The sequence below is a fragment of the Onychomys torridus genome, chromosome 1 (assembly GCF_903995425.1).
Source record: "Onychomys torridus chromosome 1, mOncTor1.1, whole genome shotgun sequence".
Lineage (NCBI taxonomy): Eukaryota > Metazoa > Chordata > Mammalia > Rodentia > Cricetidae > Onychomys > Onychomys torridus.
In genome coordinates, this window is record NC_050443.1 from 10153642 (window position 1) to 10167079 (window position 13438).

At 48.8% G+C, this 13438-nt stretch overlaps 1 protein-coding gene across 1 annotated transcript in view; it reads right to left on the reverse strand.

Moving 5' to 3' along the window:
- Positions 1-12309, reverse strand: part of Hif3a (hypoxia inducible factor 3 subunit alpha) — a 27831-nt gene extending 15522 nt beyond the window's left edge. The window contains 1 exon segment of the mRNA XM_036174728.1: positions 12222-12309. Within this exon segment, the coding sequence (XP_036030621.1) occupies positions 12222-12309 (88 nt within the window).
- Between the last annotated feature and the right edge of the window lie 1129 nt (positions 12310-13438).

Below are 13438 nucleotides of genomic sequence, written 5' to 3' on the forward strand. Positions count from 1 at the left end.
CTCCTCCATCTCCACCTCCTCCTCCATCTCCATCCTCCTCCTCCTTTCTTCATTCTCCTCCATCTCCATGCTCTTCTTCATCCTCATTCTCCTCCATCTCCCATCCTCTTCATCCTCATTCTCTTCCATCTCCATCCTCCTCCTCATCCTCATTCTCCTCTCCATCTTCCATCCTCTTTCTTCATCCTCATTCTCCTCCATCTCCCATCCTCTTCATCGTCATTCTCATCCATCTCTATCCTCCTCTTCATCCCTCATTCTCCTCCATCTCCATGCTCCTCATCCACATTCTCCTCCATCTCCATCCTCTTCGTCCTCATTCTCCTCCATTTCCATCCTACTCTTCATCCTCATTCTCCTCCATCTACATCCTCTTCATCCTCATTCTCCTCCATCTCCTTCCTCCTCTTCATCCTCATTCTCCTCTATCTCTCTCCTCCTCCTCATGCTCCTTGTCCTCCACCTCCATCGTCTTCTTCATTCTCATTCTCCTCCATCATCATCCTCCTCCTCATCCTCATCCTCCTCCATCTCCATCCAACTCCTCCTCCTCATTCTCCTCCATCTCCATCCCCTTTTTCATCCTCATTCTCCTCCATCTCCATCCTCTTCATCCTCATTCTCCTCCATCTGCATGCTCCTCTTCATCCTCACTCTCCACCATCACCATCCTCTTCTTCATCCTCATCCTCCTCCATCTCCATCCTCCAGTTCATCTTCATTCTCCTCTATCTCCATCCTCCTCTTCATCCTCATTCTCCTCCATGTCCATACTCTTCATCTTCATTCTCCTCCATCTCCATCCTCTTCATCCTCATTCTCCTCCATCTCTATCCTCCTCTTCATCCTCATTCTCCTCCATGTCCTACTCTTCATCCTCATTCTCCTCCATCTCCATCCTCTTCATCCTCTTTCTCCTCCATCTCCATCCCTCTTCATCTTTCTCTCTCTCCGTCTGCATCCTCCTCTTCATCCTCATTCTCTCCTCCATCTCCATCCACTTCATCCTCATTCTCCTCCATATCCATCCTCCTACTCATCCTAATTCTGCTCCATCTCCATCCCTCTTCTTCATCCTCATCCTCCTCCATCTACATGCTCCTCTTCATCCTCACTCTCCACCATCACCATCCTCTTCTTCATCCTCATCCTCCTCCATCTCCATCCTCCAGTTCATCCTCATTCTCCTCTATCTCCATCCTCCTCTTCATCCTCATTCTCCTCCATCAAAATCCTCATCTTCAACCTCATTCTCATCCATCTCCATCCTCCTCTTCATCCTCATTCTGCTCCATCTCCATCCTCTTCATCCTCATTCTCCTCCATTCTCCATTCCTCCTTCCTCATCCTCATTCTCCTCCATCTCCATCCTCCTCATCCTCATTCTCCTCCATCTCCATCCTCTTCTTCATCCTCATTCTCCACCATCTCCATCCTCCTCCTTCATCCTCATTCTCCTCCATCTCCATCCTCTTCATCCTCATTCTCCTCCATCTCCATCCTCCTCCTCATCCTCATTCTCCTCCATCTCCATCCTCCTCATCCTCATTCTCCTCCATCTCAAACCTCATCATCCTCATTCTCCTCCATCTCCATCCTCTTCTTCATCCTCATTCTCTACATTCTCCATCCTCCTCCTCATCCTCCTTCTCCTCCATCTCCATCCTCCTCTTCATCCTCATTCTCCTCCATCTCCATCCTCCTCTTCATCCTCATTCTCCTCCATCTCCATCCTCTTCATCCTCATTCTCCTCCATCTCCATCCTCCTCTTCATCCTCATTCTCCTCCATCTCCATCCTCTTCATCCTCATTCTCCTCCATCTCCATCCTTCTTCATCCTCATTCTCCTCCATCTTCCTATCCTCTTCATCATCATTCTCTTGCATCTCCATCCTCCTTCCCCCCCTCATCCTTCATTTCCTTCTCATTTCCATCACCATCCTCTTTTTCATCCTCAAACTCCTCCATCACCATCCTCCTCATCCTCATTCTCCTTCCATCTCCATCCTCCTCTTCATCCTCATTCTCCTTCATCTCCATCCTCCTCATCCTCATTCTCCTCCTTCTCCATCCTCTTCATCCTCATTCTCCTCCATCTCTATCCTATTCTTCATTCTCATTCTCCTCCATCTCCATCCTCTTCATCCTCATTCTTTCTTCCATCTCCATCCCCTCCTCATCCTCATTCTGCTCCATCTCCATCCTCCTCCTCATCCTCATTCTTCCTCCATCTAGATCCTCCTCATCCTCATTCTCCTCCATCTGCCATCCTCTTCTTCATCCTCATCTCCTCCATCTCATCCTCCTCCTCATTCTCCTCCATCTCCATCCTCCTCCTCCATCTCATTATCCTCCATCTCCATCGTCTTCTTCATCCTCATTCTCCTCCATCTCCATCCTCCTCTTCATCCTCATTCAACTCCATCTCCATCCTTTTCATCTCATTCTCCTCCATCTCCAACCTCCTCCTCCTCCCTATTTCTACTCCATCTCCATCCTCTTCTTTATCTTCATCCTCCTCCATCTCCATCCTCCTCCTCATCCTCATTCTCCTCCATCTCCATCCTCCTCATCCTCATTCTCCTCCATCTCCATCCTCTTCATCCTCATTCTCCTCCATCTCCATCCTCTTCATCCTCATTCTCCTCCATCTCCATCCTCTTCATTCCTCATTCTCCTCCATCTCCATCTTCTTCATCTTCATTCTCCTCCATCTCCATCCTCTTCATCCTCATTCTCCTCCAGCTCCATCCTCCTCTTCATCCTCATTCTCCTACATCCCCATCCTCTTCATCCTCATTCTCCTCGATCTCCATCCACTTCTTCATCCTCATTTTCCTCCATCTCTGTCCTCGTTCATCCTCATTCTACTCCATCTCCATCTCTTCTTCATCCTCATTCTCCCCCATATCCATCCTCTGTTCATCCTCATTCTCCACCATCTCCATCCTCCTCGTCATCCTCATTCTCCTCCATCTCCATCCTCCTCATCCTCATTCTCCTCCATCTCCATCCACTATCACTTCAGTTATCGCTGCCATGCTCCAAATCCTCCTCTTCATCCTCATTCTCCTCCATCTCCATCCTCCTCTTCATCCTCATTCTCCTCCATCTCAATCCTCCTCCTTGCGCCCTCCTTACCATCCTCCAGTCGTCCGATCCCTCTCATCGCTCAATTCTACTCCAGGCTCCATCCCTATTGCTTCATGCCTCACTCTCGCTGGCATCTCCATACCTGCCGTCTTCCATCGTCATTCTGCCTCCATCTCCATCCGTCCTCCTCATCCTCTTTTCTCCATCCATCTACATCCTCCTTCATCCTTCCAATTCTCCCTCCATGCTTCCATCATTCTTTCTTAAATGCCTCATTCTCCTGCCATCTGCTGGTCCTGTCTCTTCACCCATATTCTGCCTCCATCTCCCATACCTCTACATCCTCATGGTCTCGGTCTATCTCCACCCTTGCCTCCGTCAGGCCTCGAATCTCCATCCATCTCCATCGCTGCCTGCCCTCATGGCCTCCGATGCTCCTCCATCTCCCACTATGCTCTTCATCGTCATTCTGCCTCCCATCGTCCATTGCCTCCTCACTCATCCCTCATTCTCCTCCATCTCCATCCTCTTCTTCATCCTCATTCTCCTCCATCTCCATCCTCCTCCTGATCCTCATCCTCCTCCATCTCCATCCTCCTCCTCCTTCTCATTCTCCTCCATCTCCATCCTCTTCATCCTCATTCTCTTCCATCTCCATCCTCCTCCTCATCCTCATTCTCCTCCATCTCCATCCTCTTCTTCATCCTCATTCTCCTCCATCTCCATCCTCTTCATCGTCATTCTCGTCCATCTCCATCCTCCTCTTCATCCTCATTCTCCTCCATCTCCATGCTCCTCATCCACATTCTCCTCCATCTCCATCCTCTTCGTCCTCACTCTCCTCCATCTCCATCCTACTCTTCATCCTCATTCTCCTCCATCTACACCCTCTTCATCCTCATTCCCCTCCATCTCCTTCTTCCTCTTCATCCTCATTCTCCTCTATCTCTATCCTCCTCCTCATGCTCCTTGTCCTCCACCTCCATCGTCTTCTTCATTCTCATTCTCCTCCATCATCATCCTCCTCCTCATCCTCATCCTCCTCCATCTCCATCCAACTCCTCCTCCTCATTCTCCTCCATCTCCATCCCCTTTTTCATCCTCATTCTCCTCCATCTCCATCCTCTTCATCCTCATTCTCCTCCATCTCCATCCTCTCTCACTCGCTCATTCTTTCTCCATCTCCCATCCTCTCCTCCATCCTCATTCTCCTCCATCTCCATCCTCCTCATCCACATTCTGCTCCATCTCCATACTCCTGCTCATCCTCATTCTCCTCCATCTAGATCCTCCTCATTCCTCATTCTCCTCCATCTCCATCCTCTTCTTCATCTGCATCTACTCCATCTCCATCCTCCCTCCTCCTCATTCTCCTTCTCATCTCCATCCTCTCCTCCTCCTCATTGCCTCATCTCATCGTCTCTCATCCTCTTCCTTTTTTCCCCCATCTCCATCCTCCTCGTTCTCCTCAATCTTCCTCCATCTCATCCCTCCTCATCCTCCTTCTCCTCCATCTCCATCCTCTTTTCATCTTCATGTCCTCTCTCCTCCTTCATCCTCATTCTCCTCCATCTCCATCCCTCTTCATCCTCATTCTCCTCCATCTCCATTCTCTCCTTCATCTTCATTCTTCTCCATCTCCATCCTCTTCATCCTCATTCTCCTCCATCTCCATCCTCCTCTTCATCCTCATTCTCCTCCATCTCCATCTTCTTCTCCTCTTTTGCTCCTCCATTCTTCCATCCTCCTCATCCTCATCTACCTCCATCTCCATCCTCTTCATCCTCTTTCTCCTCCCATATCCATCCTCTTCATCCTCATTCTCCTCCATCTCCATCCTCTTCTTCATCCTCATTCTCCTCCATCTCCATCCTCTTCTTCATCCTCATTATCCTCCAAGTCCAACCTCTTCATCTTTATTCTCCTCCTTCTCCATCTTCTTCATCCTCTTTGTCCTCCATCCTTCGCATCCTCTACTCCTCATTCTCTCTCATCCTCTACCTCCTCTCGCCTCATCTCCTCCATTCTCTCCTCTCATCCTCGATCCATCATCCTCCTCTGCATCCTCATTTCTCCTACCCCTCCACGCTTTCCACTCCATCCTCCTCTTCTTCCTCATTCTCCTCCATCTCCATCCTCTTATCCTCATCTCCTACATCTCCATCCCCTCTTTTATTCTTCTGTCTCTTCCATTCTCATGCTCTTCATCCTCATTCTCTTCCGTCTCCATCCCTTTTCATTGCCTCATTCTCCTCATCTCCATCCTTCATCTTCATCCTCATTTCTCTTCCATCTCCAATGCTCTTCATCCTATTTCTCCTCATCTCCATCCTCCTCTATCATCCTCATTTCACCTCCATCTCCATCCTCCCTCTTTTCTGCTCCATCTCCATCTCTTCATCCTCATTTTCCTCCATATCCATCCTCTTCAGCCTGATTCTCCTCCATTCTCCATCCCCTCTTCATCCTCATTCACCTCCATCCATCCTCCCTCTTCATCCTCATACTAGACATAACCATACATCCCATCCATCTTCATCACTACATTTCTCCATTCATCCATCTCTCATCACTCTATTCTATCCATCTCATCCTCTCAGAGATGAGGAGGATGAGGATCAGGAGGAGGATGGAGATGGAGGAGAATGAGGATGAAGAAGAGGATGGAGATGGAGGAGAATGAGGATGAGGAGGAGGATGGAGATGGAGGAGAATGAGGATGAAGAGGATGGAGATGGAGGAGCATGAGGATGAGGAGGAGGATGGAGATGGAGGAGATTGAGGCTGAGGAGGAGGGTGGAGATAGACGAGAATGAGGATGTAGAGTATGGAGATGGAGGAGAATATGGATGAAGAGGAGGACAGAGATGGAGGAGAATGAGGATGAAGAAGAAGATGGAGATGGAGGAAAATGAGGATGAAGAGGATGTAGATGGAGGAGAAAGAGGATGAGGAGGAGGATGGAGATGGACGAGAATGAGGATGAAGAGGAGGATGGAGATGGAGGAGAGTGAGGATGAAGAATAGGATGGAGATGGAGGAGAATGAGGATGAAGAGGATGGAGATGGAGGAGAAGGAGGCGAAGAGGAGGATGGAGATGGAGGAGAATGAGGATGAAGAGGAGGATGGAGATGGAGGAGAATGAGGATGAAGAGGACGATGGAGATGGAGGATAATGAAGTGGAAGTGGATGGAGATGGAGGAGAATGAGGATGAGGAGGATGGAGATGGAGGAGAATGAGGATGACGAGGAGGATGGAGATGGTGGAGAATGAGGATGAACAGGAGGATGGATATGGAGGAGAATGAGGATGAAGAAGAGGATGGAGATGGAGTAGAATGAGGATGACGAGGACAGAGATGGAGGAAAATGAGGATGAAGAAGTGGATGGAGATCGAGGAGAATGAGGATGAAGAGGATGGGGATGGAGGAGAATGAGGATGAAGAGGAGGATGGAGATGGAAAAGAATGAGGATGAAGAGGATGGAGATGGAGGAGAATGAGGATGAAAAAGTGCATGAAGACGGAGGAGAATGAGGATGAAGGGGATGGGTATGGAAGAGAATGAGGATGAAGAGGATGGAGATGGAGGAGAATGAGGATGAAGAGGATGGAGATGGAGGAGAATGAGGATGAAGAGGATGGAGATGGGAGATACTGAGGATGAGGAGGATGGAGATGGAGGAGAATGAGGATGAAGAAGATGGAGATGGAGGAGAATGAGGATGAAGGGGAGGATGGTGATGAAGGAGAAGGAGGATGAAGAGGATGGAGATGGAGGAGAATGAGGATGAAGAGGAGGATGGAGATGGAGGAGAATGAGGATGAAGAGGAGGATGGAGATGGAGGAGAATGAGGATGAAGAGGAGGATGGAGACGGAGGAGAAGAAAGATGAAGAAGAGGATGGAGATGGAGGAGAAAGAGGATGAAGAGGATGAAGATGGAGGAGAATGAGGATGAAGAGGATGGAGATGGAGGAGAATGAGGATGAAGAGGAGGATGGAGATGGAGGAGAATGAGGATGAAGAGGATGGAGATGGAGGAGAATGAGGATGAAGAGGAGGATGGAGATGGAGGAGAATGAGGATGAAGAGGATGGAGATGGAGGAGAATGAGGATGAAGAGGATGGAGATGGAGGAGAATGAGGATGAAGAAGAGGATGGAGATGGAGGAGAATGAGGATGAAGAGGATGGAGATGGAGGAGAATGAGGATGAAGAGGATGGAGATGGAGGAGAATGAGGATGAAGAGGATGGAGTTTGAGGAGAATAGGATGAGGAGGATGGAGATGGAGGCGGATGAGGATGAAGAGGATGGAGATGGATGAGAATTAGGACAAAGAGGATGGAGATGGAGGAGAATGAGGATGAAGAGGATGGAGATGGAGGAGAATGAGGATGAAGAGGATGGAGATGGAGGAGAATGAGGATGAAGAGGATGGAGATGGAGGAGAATGAGGATGAAGAGGATGGAGATGGAGGAGAATGAGGATGAAGAGGATGGAGATGGAGGAGAATGAGGATGAGGAGGATGGAGATGGAGGAGAATGAGGATGAGGAGGAGGATAGTGATGGAGGAGGATGAAGATAAAGAAGAGGATGGAGATGGAGGAGAATGAGGAGGAGGAGGAGGATGGAGATGGAGGAGAATGAGGATGAAGAGGATGGAGATGGAGGAGAATGAGGATGAAGAGGAGGATGGAGATGGAGGAGAATGTGGATGAAGAAGACGATGGAGATGGAGGATAATGAGATGGAGGAGGAGGATGGAGATGGAGGAGAATGAGGAGGAGGATGGAGATGGAGGAGAATGAGGATGAAGAAGAGGATGGAGATGGAGGAGAATGAGGATGAGGAGGATCTAGATGGAGGAGAATGAGGATGAGCAGGAGGGAGATGGAGGAGAATGAGGATGAGGAGGATGGAGATGGAGGAGAATGAGGATGAAGAGGATGGAGATGGAGGAGAATGAGGATGAAGAGGAGGATGGAGATGGAGGAGGATGAGGATGAAGAGGATGGAGAAGGAGGAGAATGAGGATGAGGAGGATGGAGATGGAGGAGAATGAGGACGAAGAGGAGGATGGAGATGGAGGAGAATGAGGAGGAAGAGGATGGAAATGGAGGAGTTTGAGGATGAAGAAGAGGATGGTGATGGAGGAGAATGAGGATGTGTAGGAGGGTGGAGATGGAGGAGAATGAGGATGAAGAGGATGGAGATGGAGGAGAATGAGGATGAAGAGGATGGAGATGGAGGAGAATGAGGATGAAGAGGATGGAGATGGAGGAGAATGAGGATGAAGAGGAGGATGGAGATGGAGGAGAATGAGGATGAAGAGGATGGAGATGGAGGAGAATGAGGATGAAGAGGAGGATGGAGATGGAGGAGAATGAGGATGAAGAGGAGGATGGAGATGGAGGAGAAGGAGGATGAGGAGGAGGATGGAGAATGTAGAGAATGAGGATGAAGAAGAGGATGGAGATGGAGGAGAATGAGGATGATGAGGTTGGAGATGGAGGAGAATGAGGATGAAGAGGATGGAGATGGAGGAGAATGAGGATGAGGAGGAGGATGGAGATGGAGGAGAATGAGGATGAAGAGGATGGAGATGGAGGAGAATGAGGATGAGAAGGAGGATGGAGATGGTGGAGAATGAGGATGAAGAAGAGGATGGAGATGGAGGAGAATGAGGATGAGGAGGATGGAGATGGAGGAGAATGAGGATGAAGAGGAGGATGGAGATGGAGGAGAATGAGGATGAAGAGGATGGAGATGGAGGAGAATGAGGATGAAGAGGAGGATGGAGATGGATGAGAATGAGGTTGAAGAGGAGGATGGAGATGGAGGAGAATGAGGATGAAAAGGAGGATGGAGATAGAGGAGAATGAGGATGAAGTGGAGGATGGAGATGGAGGAGAATGAGGATGAAGAAGAGGATGGGGATGGTGGAGAATGAGGATGAAGAGGAGCATGGAGATGTAGGAGGATGAGGATGAAGAAGAGGATGGAGATGGAGGAGAATGAGGATGTGTGGGAAGATGGATATGGAGGAGAATGAGGATGAAGAGGATGGAGATGGAGGAGAATGAGGATGAAGAGGAGGATGCAGACGGAGGAGAAGAAAGATGAAGAAGAGGATGGAGATGGAGGAGAAAGAGGATGAAGAGGATGAAGATGGAGGAGAATGAGGATGAAGAGGATGGAGATGGAGGAGAATGAGGATGAAGAGGAGGATGGAGATGGAGGAGAATGAGGATGAAGAGGATGGAGATGGAGGAGAATGAGGATGAAGAGGAGGATGGAGATGGAGGAGAATGAGGATGAAGAGGATGGAGATGGAGGAGAATGAGGATGAAGAGGATGGAGATGGAGGAGAATGAGGATGAAGAGGAGGATGGAGATGGAGGAGAATGAGGATGAAGAGGATGGAGATGGAGGAGAATGAGGATGAAGAGGATGGAGATGGAGGAGAATGAGGATGAAGAGGATGGAGTTTGAGGAGAATAGGATGAGGAGGATGGAAATGGAGGCGGATGAGGATGAAGAGGATGGAGATGGATGAGAATTAGGACAAAGAGGATGGAGATGGAGGAGAATGAGGATGAAGAGGATGGAGATGGAGGAGAATGAGGATGAAGAGGATGGAGATGGAGGAGAATGAGGATGAAGAGGATGGAGATGGAGGAGAATGAGGATGAAGAGAATGGAGATGGAGGAGAATGAGGATGAAGAGGATGGAGATGGAGGAGAATGAGGATGAGGAGGATGGAGATGGAGGAGAATGAGGATGAGGAGGAGGATAGTGATGGAGGAGGATGAAGATAAAGAAGAGGATGGAGATGGAGGAGAATGAGGAGGAGGAGGATGGAGATGGAGGAGAATGAGGATGAAGAGGAGGATGGAGATGGAGGAGAATGAGGATGAAGAGGATGGAGATGGAGGAGAATGAGGATGAAGAAGAGGATGGAGATGGAGGAGAATGAGGATGAAGAGGATGGAGATGGAGGAGTTTGAGGATGAAGAAGAGGATGGTGATGGAGGAGAATGAGGATGAGGAGGAGGATGGAGATGGAGGAGAATGAGGATGAAGAGGATGGAGATGGAGGAGAATGAGGATGAAGAGGATGGAGATGGAGGAGAATGAGGATGAAGAGGATGGAGATGGAGGAGAATGAGGATGAAGAGGATGGAGATGGAGGAGAATGAGGATGAAGAGGATGGAGATGGAGGAGAATGAGGATGAAGAAGAGGATGGAGATGGAGGAGAATGAGGATGAATAAGAGGATGGTGATGGAGGACAAGGAGGATGAAGAGGAGGATGGAGATGGAGGAGATGGAGAATGAGGAGGAGGATGGAGATGGAAGAGAATGAGGATGAAGAAGAGGATGGAGATGGAGGAGAATGAGGATGAAGAGGATGATGGAGATGGAGGAGAATGAGGTTGAAGAGGAGGATGGAGATGGAGGAGAATGAGGATGAAGAGGAGGATGGAGATAGAGGAGAATGAGGATGAAGTGGAGGATGGAGATCGAGGAGGATGAGAATGAAGAGGATGGAGAAGGAGGAGAGTGAGGATGAGGAGGATGGAAATGGAGGAGAATGAGGATGAAGAGGATGGAGATGGAGCTGTTTGAGGATGAAGAAGAGGATGGTGATGGAGGAGAATGAGGATGAGGAGGAGGATGGAGATGGAGGAGAATGAGGATGAAGAGGATGGAGATGGAGGAGAATGAGGATGAAGAGGATGGAGATGGAGGAGAATGAGGATGAAGAGGATGGAGATGGAGGAGAATGAGGATGAAGAGGATGGAGATGGAGGAGAATGAGGATGAAGAGGAGGATGGAGATGGAGGAGAATGAGGATGAAGAAGAGGATGGTGATGGAGGAGAAGGAGGATGAAGAGGAGGATGGAGATGGAGGAGAAGGAGAATGAGGAGGAGGATGGAGATTGAAGAGAATGAGGATGAAGAAGAGGATGGAGATGGAGGAGAATGAGGATGAGGAGGATGATGGAGATGGAGGAGAATGAGGATGAGAGGAGGATGGAGATGGAGGCGAATGAGGATGAGGAGGAGGATGGAGATGGAGGAGAATGAGGATGAAGAAGAGGATGGAGATGGAGGAGAATGAGGATGAAGAGGATGATGGACATGGAGGAGAATGAGGATGAAGAGGAGGATGGAGATGGAGGAGAATGAGGATGAGGAGGATGGAGATGGAGGAGAATGAGGATGAGGAGGAGGATGGAGATGGAGGAGAATGAGGATGAAGAGGATGGAGATGGAGGAGAATGAGGATGAAGAGGAGGATGGAGATGGAGGAGAATGAGGATGAGGAGGATGGAGATGGAAAAGAGAGAGTTGTGAGAGGATGGGGAGAAGGGACCTGGAAGAGGTAAGTACAAGAACATAGAAGAAGTGGTGCAGAGAGAAAACTGACTCAAGAAAAACGACCGTATGAACTAAAGGGTTACATGTGCATAGACTCATTTACTATCATCAAAGATTAGATTATCAGCTGTTCACAGATTCTTCCCAGACCCTGAAAGGGCTTTCAAGGATGTGGACTCCATAGTCCTTGTTACACACACACACACACACACACACACACACACACACACACACACAGAAACACAGAAACACATTTACACAAACACACACACATTACACAGACACACATAGACACACACGTCTACCACACAGACACACAGACACAGAAGCACACACACCATGTAGACACACACAAGACCCATATACACAGACCCACAAGCACACACAGAGTCATGGACACACACATACCACACAGAAACACAGATACAAACACACAGAAACACTCAGGCACACACAGAGACACATACTCACACAGAAACACACAAATACATATATAACACAAATCATATAAGCACACACACATACACACACACACACACGACACAGACACACACAGTCCCATACACAGTTATAGACATACTCACACACACAGACATGAAACATACATACACCACACAGACCCAGACACACACAACCGACACATAGACACATATTTACACACCCCAAGTTCCCTCATGCTGCCCCCCACAGCACAGGGACATAGGAGGGCCGTCTCCCTGCCCAGCACTTACCTGCACAGGTGACCAGCAACTCCTCCAGGAACAGGTACTTTAGTGACAGCTGGATGAGGACTAGGGCTCCACGTTCCAAGGACAACATCGTCTTCATCTGCCTTCATGAATCATCTGAGTTCTCTGCAGAGTCAAAGCCAGACACACTTCTCTTCTAGGTCCACCCAGCCCAGGAGGCCAAGAACTGCAGTGTGTCACAGAGGGTGGAGTAGATCTGGCAGCAGGTAAACAGCTGGGCTGGTGTGGGGCTCAGTATAAGGTGAGAGGAGTCAAGCTGTGGGGTCAGGCAGCCCTGACTCAGATCCTCTACTTCCTCCCCCTGAAAGCATTACAGCTTTCCTTTATAGCTATCCCCACTGCACTCTCTCAATAAGCAGGAAAGGTTCTTCTTCTTGACTGGTTGGTTGGTTGGTTGGTTGGTTGGTTGAGGCGAGCTCCTCGACCAGCGAGGAAGAACGACCACCATTCGAGGATTCTTCTCAGATCACACTTTATTGGAGCACCTCTTGATTGAGGGAGAGCGGGAGGTGAGGGGCCCTGTGGTGGGTATTGTGTTCCCTGAAATATTGTGTGTTCCCCGAAATAAACATATCTGGGGTCAGAGAACAGACAGCCACTAGAACAGAGCCAGAAATTGTGGCTAGAAAATGGGAAGAGTAAGCCATAACAGAAGTTGGGCAGTGGTGGTACACACCTTTAATCCCAGCACTTGGGAGGCAGAGCTAGCCAGATCTCTGAGTTCAAGGCCACTTTAGAAACAGCTAAACATGGTGACCACACCTTTAATCCCAGGGAGTGGGGGCAGAAAGAAAAGGGTATATAAGGCGCGAGGACCAGGAACTAAAGAGGAAAAAGCATGTAGTTAGTTAAGCTTTGGAGAAACACAGTTCAGCTGAGATTCATGTGAGGAGGACTCAGAAGCTTCCAGCCTGAGGAAACAGGATCACCTGAGGAACTAGCAAGGTGAGATAGCTGTGGCTTGTTCTGCTTCTCTGATCTTCCAGCAATCACCCCAATAACTGGCCTCGGGTTTGAGTTTTATTAACAAGTACCTTTAAGATTCCTACTACAGGGCCCCAAGAACCAAAAGGCAGCTGCTTATATAGGGAACCAAGCGAACGGGTCAATCTGTGATTGGAACCCGCCAGAATGCAAGCACGGGGAGCCACGGGATAGGCTGAGGACATAAGACCAAATTACCATATACACGCATGCAC